Source organism: Blennius ocellaris (genome assembly GCF_963422515.1).
Source record: "Blennius ocellaris genome assembly, chromosome: 18".
Lineage (NCBI taxonomy): Eukaryota > Metazoa > Chordata > Actinopteri > Blenniiformes > Blenniidae > Blennius > Blennius ocellaris.
This window is the reverse complement of record NC_137667.1, coordinates 18,181,164-18,193,588: the sequence shown is the minus strand read 5'-3', so window position 1 is coordinate 18,193,588 and position 12,425 is coordinate 18,181,164. Positions and strand designations below refer to the sequence as shown.

Genomic DNA, 12,425 nt, shown 5'->3' with positions numbered 1-12,425 from the left:
TGTCCATATCTGCAGTTTAATATGTTACGTTTACTTGTTCGGCCCTCCAGAGGTCAGATTAGGGTGGATGTGGCCCCTCAACTAAAATGAGTTTGACACCCCTGACGTAGAAGATAGTATGTGACGCTACACACTCATGTACAGTAGGTGGCGGTATGCACCTGAAAGCTGTTTGCAACCCGCCAATAAACGACAGAGGAAGAAGACGAGGATGAGGGCGTGGCTTTTGGACGCTGCTTGCAAAGTGATTGGCTGAGCGCGAGAATTTAAACGTCAGTTGGATCCCAGCGGCTCGAAGGGGAGAAAACGACGATGGAAAAGTCGAATTGTGATCTTTTTTAACAACAAAAAATAGCTGTATTAGTACTACACGAGTAAAAGTGTCGTTTGATATCCCTCCGAAACTTTTTTTTCGGAAAAAGCTGAAATTGAAATGGATATCGCTCTTTACCTACAGTAAGTCACAATTTTAACATCGTTATAGCGCCTGGTATTATAGCGACTGCTTGTTAGCTGCCGGGCTAACGTGTGTACTTTACAAACAATATGCAAAATGTGTAAATGAATAGTCCTTAAATTCCCTTTTAGGCGTTTCCAGAGTAATTTGACTTCATACACCGGAGACGACCCTCTGGAGCAATGGGATCGGTGAGGAACTTTTTATTGGAGTTTTATTCAAGTTCATGAATCGTTTGATCCCTGGAGATGAAGACTCTTGAAACTTTTCAAAATCCGAAACTAATATGACGCATAAACTCAACAAGTGTTCCCTCTCATCTATAATTTCTTATCTGTGATGTGGTTCTTCACTGATTTCTTCCTTTCTTTATGTTTCTCGGCATATATTCAAAGGGAATAAATAAAATAAAAGCTTTATTAGATCATTCTAACAAAATAGAAGGCCTGGGCAAATAATAAAGCTTGAAGCTCAGGCTTGATTTCAAAGTGTCAGCAGGTCTTGTGCTCCACCCTCTTTGTGATGGTGAGGAAGAGCTGCAGCTGTATCTCTAAACATACCATTGACATAATCTGAGTGACTCAAAATAGTGCTTTTCGGCCTTTTCATCCCTACTGTCTCCTTTGCTGTACAGAAGAGCTGCATGATGTATCATACATTCACAATAAAGAAATTGCAACCCCCAAAAAAACCCCTCCAAAACAGAATATGTTGAGTTTTCAAGGTACACACACATTCTGTGAGAGAGACTTGTTCGTTTGTGTCGGCCCGTGAAGACGGAGGTTCACAGACGCACAGATTCTTTTAACCTTTTGAAACTTTTGACTTTTCAGGTTAGATGAGGTTAATTTCTTATGTTTTTTGTTTTGTTTTTGCTTCACCGCTTCAACTGAACTATTGTGACAGTTGATCACAGTCTCTGTTCTGTTTTTTTTTCTATACATTCTTGTGCCGAACATGAATGAACCAGCGCTGACGGGGTGTTGATTGGCCTGTGTACTTGTTTAGGTTTGTGCAGTACCTGGAGCAGAGGTTGCCCGCGGAAGGGTGCGGTGAGATGTCGGTGGTGTTTGACACTCTGGTGCAGAGATTCTTAAACACCGAGCGCTACGCCAACGACCTCAGATACGTGAACTACTGCATCAGATGTGTAAGTGTGACTTCTATCCCTTCTATCCCAATCAGAGTTGGCCTTTGTTACCAGCTAATGAGACTTTCCCCGTCTCTCGTCGGTCTTCTAGGCGGGTTATTACGCCGACCCGGTCTTGCTGTACAGCCACATCTTCAGTCTGGGCATTGGGGCTCGGACCGCAGCCCTCTACGTGGCCTGGGCACAGCAGTATGAACAGAGAGGACTGACGGAACAGGCTGACGCGGTGTACCAGAAAGCCCTGGAGAACCAAGCCCAGCCAGCAGACACAGTCCGCTATGAATACAGGTGAGGGCACAGACGGATAATAATATCAGGAGCTACGTATTCAGAGGGGCCAGCATGAGGTGGATGAGGGAGTTTGTACATGGCCTTTAATGCATTAAGATGAACCGGTAGAAGGATTTTATGGGGAGCTTGAAGAGTAGAGAAGTATAGTATTAAATGTTAAAGGTGTGGATAGAAATGGTGTGAGGGGAGAGGGGAGGGGCTGAGACAATTGGAGCCCAAGTGAAAATGCCAAACTTTTGCTGTGTTTTTAGTGTCTCTTTACACGACAATGCCGCTTGGAGCCATCGGCGTAGTAACTAGTTCTTCTGCACATACACAAGTAGATATACAATAACGACAATGTTTGTTTCCAGAGTGTCATGGCCATCCCGCTTCATATTTCTCTGGGACTTTCATGACAAAAAAGGCCCCCAAACCGGTGTTGAGGGAAGAGGGTGGGGGTGACAGGTTAAGTGGAAATTAATCCAGAATTTGTGAAGATATTGCCAGAAGAAGCTGAGGAAGAGTAGGGTCACCAGGATGGAACCCTGAAACATACCTGAAGCGTGAGGAATTAAAAGACTTGACTTGAATGGGTGTTTTCATAGCGTGGGCATTGAGGTCAGTCTCAGCTGACACTTAAGAGTCAGTTAAGTCACTTAAGAGTCAAACAAATGAAATGATTGTATCGCTATCATAGGAAACATGGCATTGCAGTCGTTATTGCTTTTGCCCCCGCGTTTCGACGATCTATAGTTTGAGTTTGTCCCTGGCGACCTCCATTAAAAGGGAGGCAAAGACCATTTAACTCACAAAAGCTTTCATCTTGCAGGCAGTTTCAAACAAGAACCACGGACAAGGAGTCAACACCAGGTAAGAAGCATTAAACATGTTTTCTTGTAATTTTCAAAAGCACGACATGTGCTTATTATACATTTTCTTTCTTTTGATAGCTGGAGGTCAAAGGCCGCTTCAAAACTCAAATCTGGCCAATCAGCCTGTTGCTCAAAACAAGGTGTGTCCCTCATGACGACCATCGTAAAAAATGGTAAACGATTCCAAATCTGCATTTTACAATCTGCTGAAACTTTGTGTACTTTCTTCCAGGCGCCGGTGGATTGTCCCTCCAAGCCACCAGCCGGTAGAATGACCATAACGTAAGTGGAAAGTGGCTCGCTTAAACTGTCAGGTTCTCCACCAAGATGGCAGTTCCATCCTCTCGGAAACGTCGCGTTCCCGGGGGCTCGGAGTCTGTTGCTCTTCTGGGCTCGCGGCGAGTCAGTCCGTGCCTTTTGTGTGCGCAGGGTGTCCCGCTCCGAGACGTCCGGGACGGTGCGCTCCGGCCAAGGCTCCGGCCTCCAGGCCGTGTCGGAGTACATTGCAGACGAGCTCCACTGCGAAGGATCCGAGTTGTGCTTCGAGGAGGTCCGAGCGGCCAAATACTTCCTGAAGCTCCGGGAGCAGCAGCAGCAGCAGCAGCAGGAGGAGGAGGAGCAGCGGAGGGGAATCGGTAAGTCGCCCTCAGCCTTTAAATCTGTCACTTTTTCTTTTTTCTTTTTTTTGGGAGGGGAGGAAAATCCTGATTATGAAGGGTCGTTGTTTTGCTTTCAGTCGCAGACGAGGCAAACGGTGGAAAGCAGGTCTTGCAAGACTGTGTCCAGAACATGAACGGTATCACGCCAGACTGGAACGTTTCAGCCAGTCAGGCCTCAGCACAGAGGGTGAGTTCCTCATGTCCTATGCTGCTGATCATATTTACTACGAATAATATTACCTACTACTGCATTCACAATAATAATAATAATAATTTAAAAAATAGAAATGCATCATGAAACTGCAATCTAGACTTCCACACCAAGTTCCTTCTGTGTAAAGTAAAGCTAGGAGAACAACATTTTTCTTGGCTCACTTTATTGATTTAGCTTGCAAACATAGATGACAATTAGGACAACATCCCAACATCTTCAAATACTGTGAAACTTGCAGTCAAACCGGTTCATTCAATCTAAATGATTATGTCGCTGGATCAATAAATAGGATTTAGAAATCCCCCTCCAGTCACATACAGTGTGCGTGCTGATATGCGACTCGACTGATAAGATTATAGAAGACGTCGCCGTACTTTGGGGGGGGGGGGATGTGTCCGTGTTTGAGTTCACTCTATTTACGCTGCTGCTTGTGTCTCATCAGTCCTCGTCTCAGCCCGTCTCTGCGGTTGAGACGACTTCCCAGCAGTCCTCCCTGCGTCCACCACCGAGCAGCCGCCGCCGCTCCGTCGGTCTGCGACTGCTCACCGAGCCCGCCTTCATCCAGGAGGCCGCCGCCGCCGCCAATCCTCAAACTACTTTACCAGCTCCTCCCAGGTCGGAACTGTCCAGTCATGCCTCCATGTTGGTCGACGGGATGCAGGATTTGCCCGCGGCGACGTCTGCACACGCAGGAGGAGAACCTGCGGCCACCGGGGAGCCGGGGACCTTCTCCTCAGACGGCTTTTCTGCTCCCAGCGGGAACGTTTTCCATCAGGATGTCGCCACCTGTCAACCACAGAACAACGTCTCACACCAGTGAGTGACAAATTAATTCATTTATTTAGTTTACTTACTCTTTTTAGATTGAGATTTCACCCGCAACTTGTTGGGCTCTTTGTTCATTCGCAGCCTGCTTGATCTGAGCCGATAAATATTAAAATGAGGAAATGGATGTTACCTGATGCACACTGGGTTTGGGACGGGTACATGTAAAGATGGCTGTGAGTTCCAGTTACATGTGGCCAAATGTTTTATGCCTTTTGAAGAGGTAACGAGTGCCATAGAAATCCACTGTGATCAGCAAGTTGTAAAGCACAGTCAGTTGAGGCATGAGAGTGTTGAAGTTGCAGTTCTTTTCATTCAGGTTTGTCGTGTGTTTTAAAATAGTTCAACAACGATACACTTCTTAATACTTATAACTTGTTGCATGAAGACAAAGACATAATTAAAGTTCAAGTTATTCAATTATTTATTTATTATTATGTATTTACTGGTGCGCTAACTTGAGATCAAATGAGTTTGACACCCCTGGTGCAGAGTATATGTAAATATAGGAGTTAATTTCTTGACCTCTTCATTTGAATGTCTTTATTAATTATTCATCTTGTATGCACATAGTGGGGGGGGGACACAAATTGACAAATATTATTCACTGGATATATTCTGAAAGATGTTTTTGATCCATGAATTTGAACACAATAAATAGAATTGAGTCGTTCTTATTCAACCTTTTTATTGAAAAAAAACAAATTATTTAAATGATGAACTTTGAGAGGCAGATTGGAGTATTTGCAGTATATTCTGTGACAACTGCCTTCTAATCTTGTGTTCCTCCTCTCAGGACAGCCGGTCAGCCACTGGAAGCAGATGAACTGGACGGTAAGTGCGAGTGTTCAGTTCACGCGTTCGCCTTGTGACGTCACTTCCTGAACGCCGTCACACCTCCCGTGTCCCTGTCCCCTCTCAGCGTCGCACGGAGGCACCGCCAACCTTTCCCACCTCACTCCAAACACCTCCCTGGGCTTCGTCCAGGCCACGCCCTCCCGGGTGCTGCCCTCGCCCACCGTCAACACCCGGGAAGCCCTGGGTGAGCACAACACCTCCCCGTTGGGGGGGGGGGGGGGGGGACCACATAGATGGTGTTGGTGAATTTACTGTCACTCACACTGTTCCCCCGATCTCCGTCCAGGTGTGATCATGGATATGTTTCAGGCTCCCACGTTTCTAGACGAACCCTTCAACCGCTCGTCTGTGCTGCACACGATGCAGAGGGAGGAGTCTGATGTCGGAAATGGTAAATATACACTCGGCAGAGGGCAGCGTGTGTGAAAATAGCTGAAGATTGACCTTAAATAATCATAATGTGAGGAATTTCATTCACAGTTGACAATGAGTTGCTGTCGTTTTTTTACTTTTGCTTAAAGGTATAGTTCAGGGGCCACACGCAGTCAAGTTTGTCTTTGTTGTGGGGGCATAGTATACGTGATGAAAATGTTGTTTCCACAAAACCAAACCGTTACTACCAAAAATGAAACGCTCCCATTTCAAAGATGCTGTTTCCAGCTCCTGGGCTGCAGTACATACAACAATCCACTAGGGAGTAAAAGAGCCAATCAATAGCTGGCATTGCAATGAAGCCAACACGTTTCCCTTTTTTTCCTAATCTGTCGCATCCTGATGGCTTGAGCACATGATTGATTGTGATAATAAAAACTTTCCCTTCCGTCTTCAACCAAATCGTAGAAAGTGTCTCTGCAGCAGCGAGGCCTCCCGCTCAGGCGGCGTTCACCATCTTCCAGGACGACGACAACAAAGAAAACGGCAGGTAAAATAAGTCGTCGGGGGTCGCCAGACGTCGCTCTCATCGATCAGCCAGAGCATTATGACCACCTAATGAACAAAGTGTTCTGCTCTTAGCGCGTCCAGTGCTGCCGCTCCATCTGCAGCAGAGCAATCTAAACCAGCCCGAGCTCTTTGTGACATCACGGCATCAAAGCCGGACAAACCCACCGTGAGTACAACCAGTCGGCATTAGTGTCGGTTAATTCTGTCCTCTTCTATTTAAATATGGAACTCGGAACTGTAATGAGTTGTTCTATCATTTTAAATGTGTTTGTTTTGTTGTTGTTTTTTTTTTTTAAATCTCAGGATGCCCCTCCGGATCTGATGCCGGACGAGAGCACCATGTGGGGCGTTCGCTACAACTCCCTCCACTCGCTGGCCGCCTGTCCCAACAGCACCACAGACTTCGCCATGCTGGCCCATTGCGTCTCCACTCCGTTCACCAACAAGATCTCTTCAGGCGCCGTTTACTGGGACGAAGGTGACGCAGCTGCAAAAGACGGGGGGGGGGGGGGGGGTGGTGGTATCGTTTGTTCCTCTTTGAGCTCAGCAAGTTGAACTTTTCAAACAGTCCCAAGGAAGTTTCAACTGATTTTTAATTCACCAACCTCACGTTTAGTGTTTAAAGCAGAGATGTCAAACATAAGGCCCGTGGGTCAAAACTGACCCACAAGAGGTGCCGATCCGGTCAAACAACCAAGAAAAAAAGAAAATTTTTATTTTTATTTTGTAAACAAAACACAACACTGAGACGCGATCTCGCTTTTTCATTCCTCGCAGACTTGCATGAGCCTCAAAGCCATGCCGTCAGGTGTTAAATGTAAAAATGCAGCAGTTTAGTTTTTAGGTTTTTGTTTTTTTTCTGGTGCAAAATTTTGCATTATATCATTGACTTTGGCTTCATGTTGAGATTGTAGTCATTGTGAAACATTTCGCAAAGAAACGTGGACTTTCTCAAAACGTACGGACTTTCAACTGCATTAAAAAAAAAGAAAGACGACAGTTTAAATTTAAAGGTCATTATGGGACTATTTTACAAGGCTGGCCCACTCGAGATGACACTGGGCTGTGTGTGATGAGTTCTTGTAATCCTCAGTCGTGAAAATGCTCTTCGCTCTGCAGACTTGATGCAGAATCTGACTTTTCTTTCGGATGTCACTCGTTCATCTGCTCACTCCGTTCATTATTCTGCCCTCAGAAAACAACTGTGACGGCGACGACTTTGTCAGATGTCAGACAAAAAAACTCAGGTAACAAATCCTGTGCGCCTGTGCTGTGAGAGTAGAGCGAGTCGGCGTGTCCTCCTGCTCCGCTTGCCCCTCGGGGGTCTTAAAGTTGCCCCCTCTGCTGTGTTCCCTGCTTTCAGCCCGATCATCGAACAGAGTCCGAGCGACGACAAAGGGTCGCAGACCTCCGCCTGCTCCACCCGGCAGGGCACCATCGTCGGGGAGGGGCTGCCCTCGGCCTTGCCCTGCCTCACCTCCTCCTCCTCCATCACCATGGTGCAGCCGCCTCCTCCCGCCGTGCTCTCCTTCAGAGACCACACGCTCTGCCCGGCCGACCCCGGCTGGGAGGTGTACAGCAGCCCCGAGCGGCCCCCCACACCGGCCCCACCGACATCCGCCAGACCCCGGAGCGAGCTCTTTGAGATCCTGGAAGATCCAGACCCCCCCGCCAGCCCGGCAAAAGACCACAGTGAAGCCTGCGACGTTCCCATGAGCCCCGAGTGCCCCCTCAACCCCAGCTGGATGTCCATGAGGAGCCCCGAGCGCCCGGCCGAGTTGGACCTGGACGCCTTCATCAGCCCCCGCCGCCCCGGCAGAGCGGACGCCGCGTCCCCCGACGGCCTGGACGTGCCCATCAGCCCGGAGCAGCCACGGCACTGTGCCGACGTGCCCATGAGCCCGCAGCCGGTCGGCGAGGAGGACGAACCCATGGCGAGTCCGGGCCGAGAGCCCAGGTCGGACGCATCCGCGCCACTGCAACTGGTGTCGGACCCCTGGAACAACCAGCTGGTCTCCCACCAGCTGTCCACGCTCGCCCCGCCCCTCACCTCCCACCCCCACTGCTACACCTGGCAGTGTAACGTCCCCAACATCAACTCCAAGTCCACCATCAGCATGGGTGAGCTGCAGACCACTTCTACCTCCAAGAGCAAGTTTTAAACGACAATATTTTGCGGTTTTATTTTGAGAAATGTTTCACTGACGCACAGTAACATTGCAGGCTGAAAATGATTCAGTTGTCATTCCAGGCCATGGGGTGGCGCTGCTGGCTGTTTCTGTAATGACACCACATACAATGGGTGTAGAGAACAATGTGCTAAAACAACTTATTTCTGTAGGCCGTTATACTTGCAGTGGAGCAGTGATGTTTAGCCCAGAGTTTAAAGTGTGTGTGCGTCTGAAAAGTCCCTCCTTTCTCCTCATCTATGGACTTTACCTTCACCCCCTGGATGATGTCACGGGGTAAAGGAAACCCTTTAAATGTTGTTGCTGCAAGGAATTGTGGGGCAGCATGAGCTCGCCTCCTTTGAGAAAGGAAGCATCAGTGCTATCCTAGGATAAAGGAGGCTCTAAAGGAAGCATCGAGCCTCCTTTTCTTTGCATATTGAGAATTGGGACACTCCTTATCATGGCCGCTACACAAAACACTTCCTGGGTTAAGGAGAAGTCGATAGATGGGGAGTTAGGAGGGACTTTTCGGACGTACCCTGGGCCTTTGTCTCTGGCTGCTATCAATTACTTACCCAGACTCTACCTGCTACCATGGAACAAACACACATAATGAACTGAGGTATTGTTGTGTATGTGTATGTGTGTGTGTGTGTGTGTGTGTCCCAACAGGAAAGGCAACCCTCCAAATCCAAAGCATTGTCGGACAAGGCGCCTTTGCAACAGTCTACAAGGTGGTCCACCACCGGGCCTCTGAGATCATGATTTTAAAGGTGAGATCAAGACACAAATCCCTTATTTTTTTGTCATAAATTTTTGAAGATAACCCATTATCAGTATTTCATTTATCCCTTTCAGTACTGATGATGCAGACAAATGTATATTCTGGGAGAAGAAGATGAAGATAACAATATTCACATGTTTAAAAAAAAAAAAAAAAAAAAGGCCACAAGATATTAAGCCAAGGTGATAACGATGAAAGATTTATAAACGGCCACTTAAACTCGCCACCGAATGTGAACTTTAACACTATTGTCTCACTGGGTCTTGATCATTTGGTCTCCCTCACATTCAGTCCGTGTCCGTTCCTCCTGCAGGTTCAGAAACCGGCCAATCCCTGGGAGTTTTACATCAACAGCCAGCTGAACGCTCGGCTGAAGCCCAACGTGCGTCGCCTCTTCAGCGTCCTCCACTCCGCTCACCTCTTCCACAACGGCAGCGTGCTGCTGGGAGAGCTGTACGACTACGGCACCCTGCTGGTACGTTTCCTCGCCGGACGCCTCATTGCTTCTCTGGTTCAAGAAGAAGCGACGAGCTTAATTTCTCCGTCGTGGTGCTTTCAGAACACGGTGAACATCTACAAAGGCCTGAGTGACAAAGTGATGCCTCAGCCTCTGGCCATGTACTTCGCCGCCTGCATCCTCCACATGGTGGAGCAGCTGCACAGCGTCCACATCATCCACGCCGACATCAAACCCGACAACTTCCTGCTCGGAGCCAGGTCTCAACCCCGGCCTGCCGCTTTAGTTACACGTGTCACCTCTTTGTTTTTGCAACTCGCTGTGATCTTGGTTTAACAATGCACACGTTTCAGGTCCACTGAGAAATGTCCCTTGAAAATAAAGCACCATTTAATGCCTTATTTTCCCCCCACACTTTATAATAATTAATGTAAATTAACACATTAAAGACTCTCAGACTCGTGCAATAACATAAAAAAAGATATATTCTCGTGCCACTGCCTAACTTTTCTGGATTATTAAGACAAATCTTTTGCAATTTAATCGGCCTCTGCCTACTTTGTCACATCTGAGAAACGGTGAAAACTTTTTATGCCCAATCAACAAGCAACTGATCCAATATTCCCTAAAAATCATCACATGGTTAAAAACAGAAATGAATTATATTACAGCAGTTAATACTAATAATTCAACAAGCCGTTTCATTGCTTCTGTTGTTTTTTCCCCCAGACTCTTGGAGGACACCAGCTTCGAGCCGGACGACTGCGACCACGGCCTGGTGCTCATCGACCTCGGCCAGAGCATCGACATGGACCTTTTCCCACAAGGCACTGCTTTCACCGCCAAGTGTCTGACGTCGGGCTTCCAGTGCACGGAGATGCTCTCCGGAAAACCGTGGAACTACCAGGTGAGGACGAGCTGCAAGACGGGTTTTTGACAAAGATTCGCTCTTGACGCTGGAGTCGGGGTCACTCCGTAAACCTTTCGATTAAAAAAAAAAAAACGATCCCGAACTGAGCCGTCGCCAGTCGCAGAGAATTCTGCCACTCAATCTAATGTAATGCCACTTTGTAACACGAGGTGGTGCAGTGAGGCACTTTGTCAAAACTGCCGAATTTGACGCCAACAATTGGAAAATTCGAACAGATCTGATGTTACTGCCACCCAGTGCACAAAAGTGGTATTACCTCAATTACGTGTAGACAAACTGTGGACCTTCGACACGTTTCTCGAGTAATTGCACATAAAGTGAAATATTGTCAGTGTTATGTTTTATTCGTGAAGAACAAAAATAGCTTTGGAAAAGACGTTTCCACACGAAGCAATGTCGTGTAAACTGGGACAGACTCTGAATAGCAGAAAAAAAAACCTTTCATACCAGAGATGTCTTGAAGTGTCCCCACCTCCCACCTGTCCACAGACCGACTACTTTGGAGTGGCAGCGACGGTCCACTGCTTGCTGTTTGGGACGTACATGCAGGTGGTGAACCAAGGTGGCGTGTGGAAGACGAACGGCGTGTTCAGAAGGTGAAGCGCGATTCCTCCAACCCAGTCTGTGCTGGCAGAATGGCCTCGCTAACCCGCCTCTCCGCCCGCTCCGCAGGAAACCCCACAGCGAGCTGTGGCAGCACTTCTTCCACACGCTGCTGAACGTGCCGCACTCCGGCGCCCCGCCCTGCCTGCCGAGCCTCCGCCGCCAGCTGACCACGGTCCTGCAGCAGGAGTACGGCAGCAAGCTGCCCTCGATGAAGAGACGCCTGCTGGTGCAGCTGCTGGAGAACCACAACCTACGTTGACCCCCGCCGCCAACACAGAGTCCAAGTTCACACGTCTTCAATGTGACAGAATCGAGTTCCAAAGAACTGGTTACAAAAATGGAGCTTGCGAGAAAAAAAATCCCTTTTTTTTTGTTTGTTTTTCTGATTAAAGGGCTTATTGTCATAATAAAACACATTTATGGTCTGATTTGTTTGAGGTTCAATAAATTCAACTTGGTTGTATTAGCAGTGAGTTTAATGTGGGTTTTTGTTGTTGTTGTTTTTTCAATTGATGGCAAAATACATTTGTTTCAATGTTTTTGGTCCTTCCTTCCCCGTCAGTGAGCTTTTTTTGTTGGTTTGTTTTTCAAGGAGTTTATTCTGCTTTCTGTGAGTTTGGAGGCCTCCTCCTGCCTCAATGCCAGTGGGATTAGAGGCTCTGAAAATGGTCGGGTGTGTTGCCTTAAACCTGTCCAGACCTGCAGCTTTACCTGCCTGGGAGCTTCACCTTCCTCCTCCACCACCTCCTCTCTCTCCTCCTCCTCCTGCTCTAAATCCTTCAACGTCTCTTCTTTTTGGCTATTTTCAAAACAAAAAGACGGCATCATTCTTGAAAATGCATATTTTGAGCACATGAAATGTGACATGTTGAAGGATTTAACTTTCAAAAACATCTCTTGTTTGTTCCTGACCTGAGAGCTCAGCTGATGCATTCAAAGACAGTTGGGAATATTACAAACCTTCTAGTTTTTACGCTATGAAGGTAGAAATAAGTTTCAAAGCTGCTTGATACTCAATTGAAAAAAAAAAAAAAAAAAACTCTTAATAAACTAAAATTGTTTGAATTAAATCTAATTGCCACAACTTTTCAATTAAAGAAAAAATGTATGATCAGGAAGTTATTTTCTCAACATAATTTAAATAAATGTGATTTTTCGTGTGAATGAGTAAACTCTTTGATTTTATTATTTTTTACTTTTTTCAAGACTTGCTTAAAATTGCATTT

The 12,425-nt window shown here is 47.0% G+C and overlaps 1 protein-coding gene across 1 annotated transcript; it reads left to right on the top strand.

Annotated features, from left to right (window-relative positions):
- Nucleotides 1-433: 433 nt before the first annotated feature.
- bub1 (BUB1 mitotic checkpoint serine/threonine kinase) lies at nt 434-11,502 on the top strand (the record flags this gene model as incomplete). Its single annotated transcript, XM_080514437.1, has 24 exons — nt 434-456; nt 589-648; nt 1,466-1,607; nt 1,699-1,895; nt 2,710-2,750; nt 2,831-2,892; nt 2,985-3,034; nt 3,182-3,387; nt 3,489-3,598; nt 4,068-4,441; nt 5,247-5,284; nt 5,373-5,492; nt 5,595-5,699; nt 6,149-6,230; nt 6,332-6,416; nt 6,554-6,728; nt 7,446-7,497; nt 7,614-8,371; nt 9,094-9,194; nt 9,519-9,680; nt 9,765-9,922; nt 10,392-10,569; nt 11,083-11,189; nt 11,266-11,502. The coding sequence occupies 24 exons, from the start codon at nt 434-436 to the stop codon at nt 11,456-11,458; spliced, it is 3,579 nt and encodes a 1,192-aa protein (XP_080370563.1). The 3' UTR covers nt 11,459-11,502.
- Between the last annotated feature and the right edge of the window lie 923 nt (nt 11,503-12,425).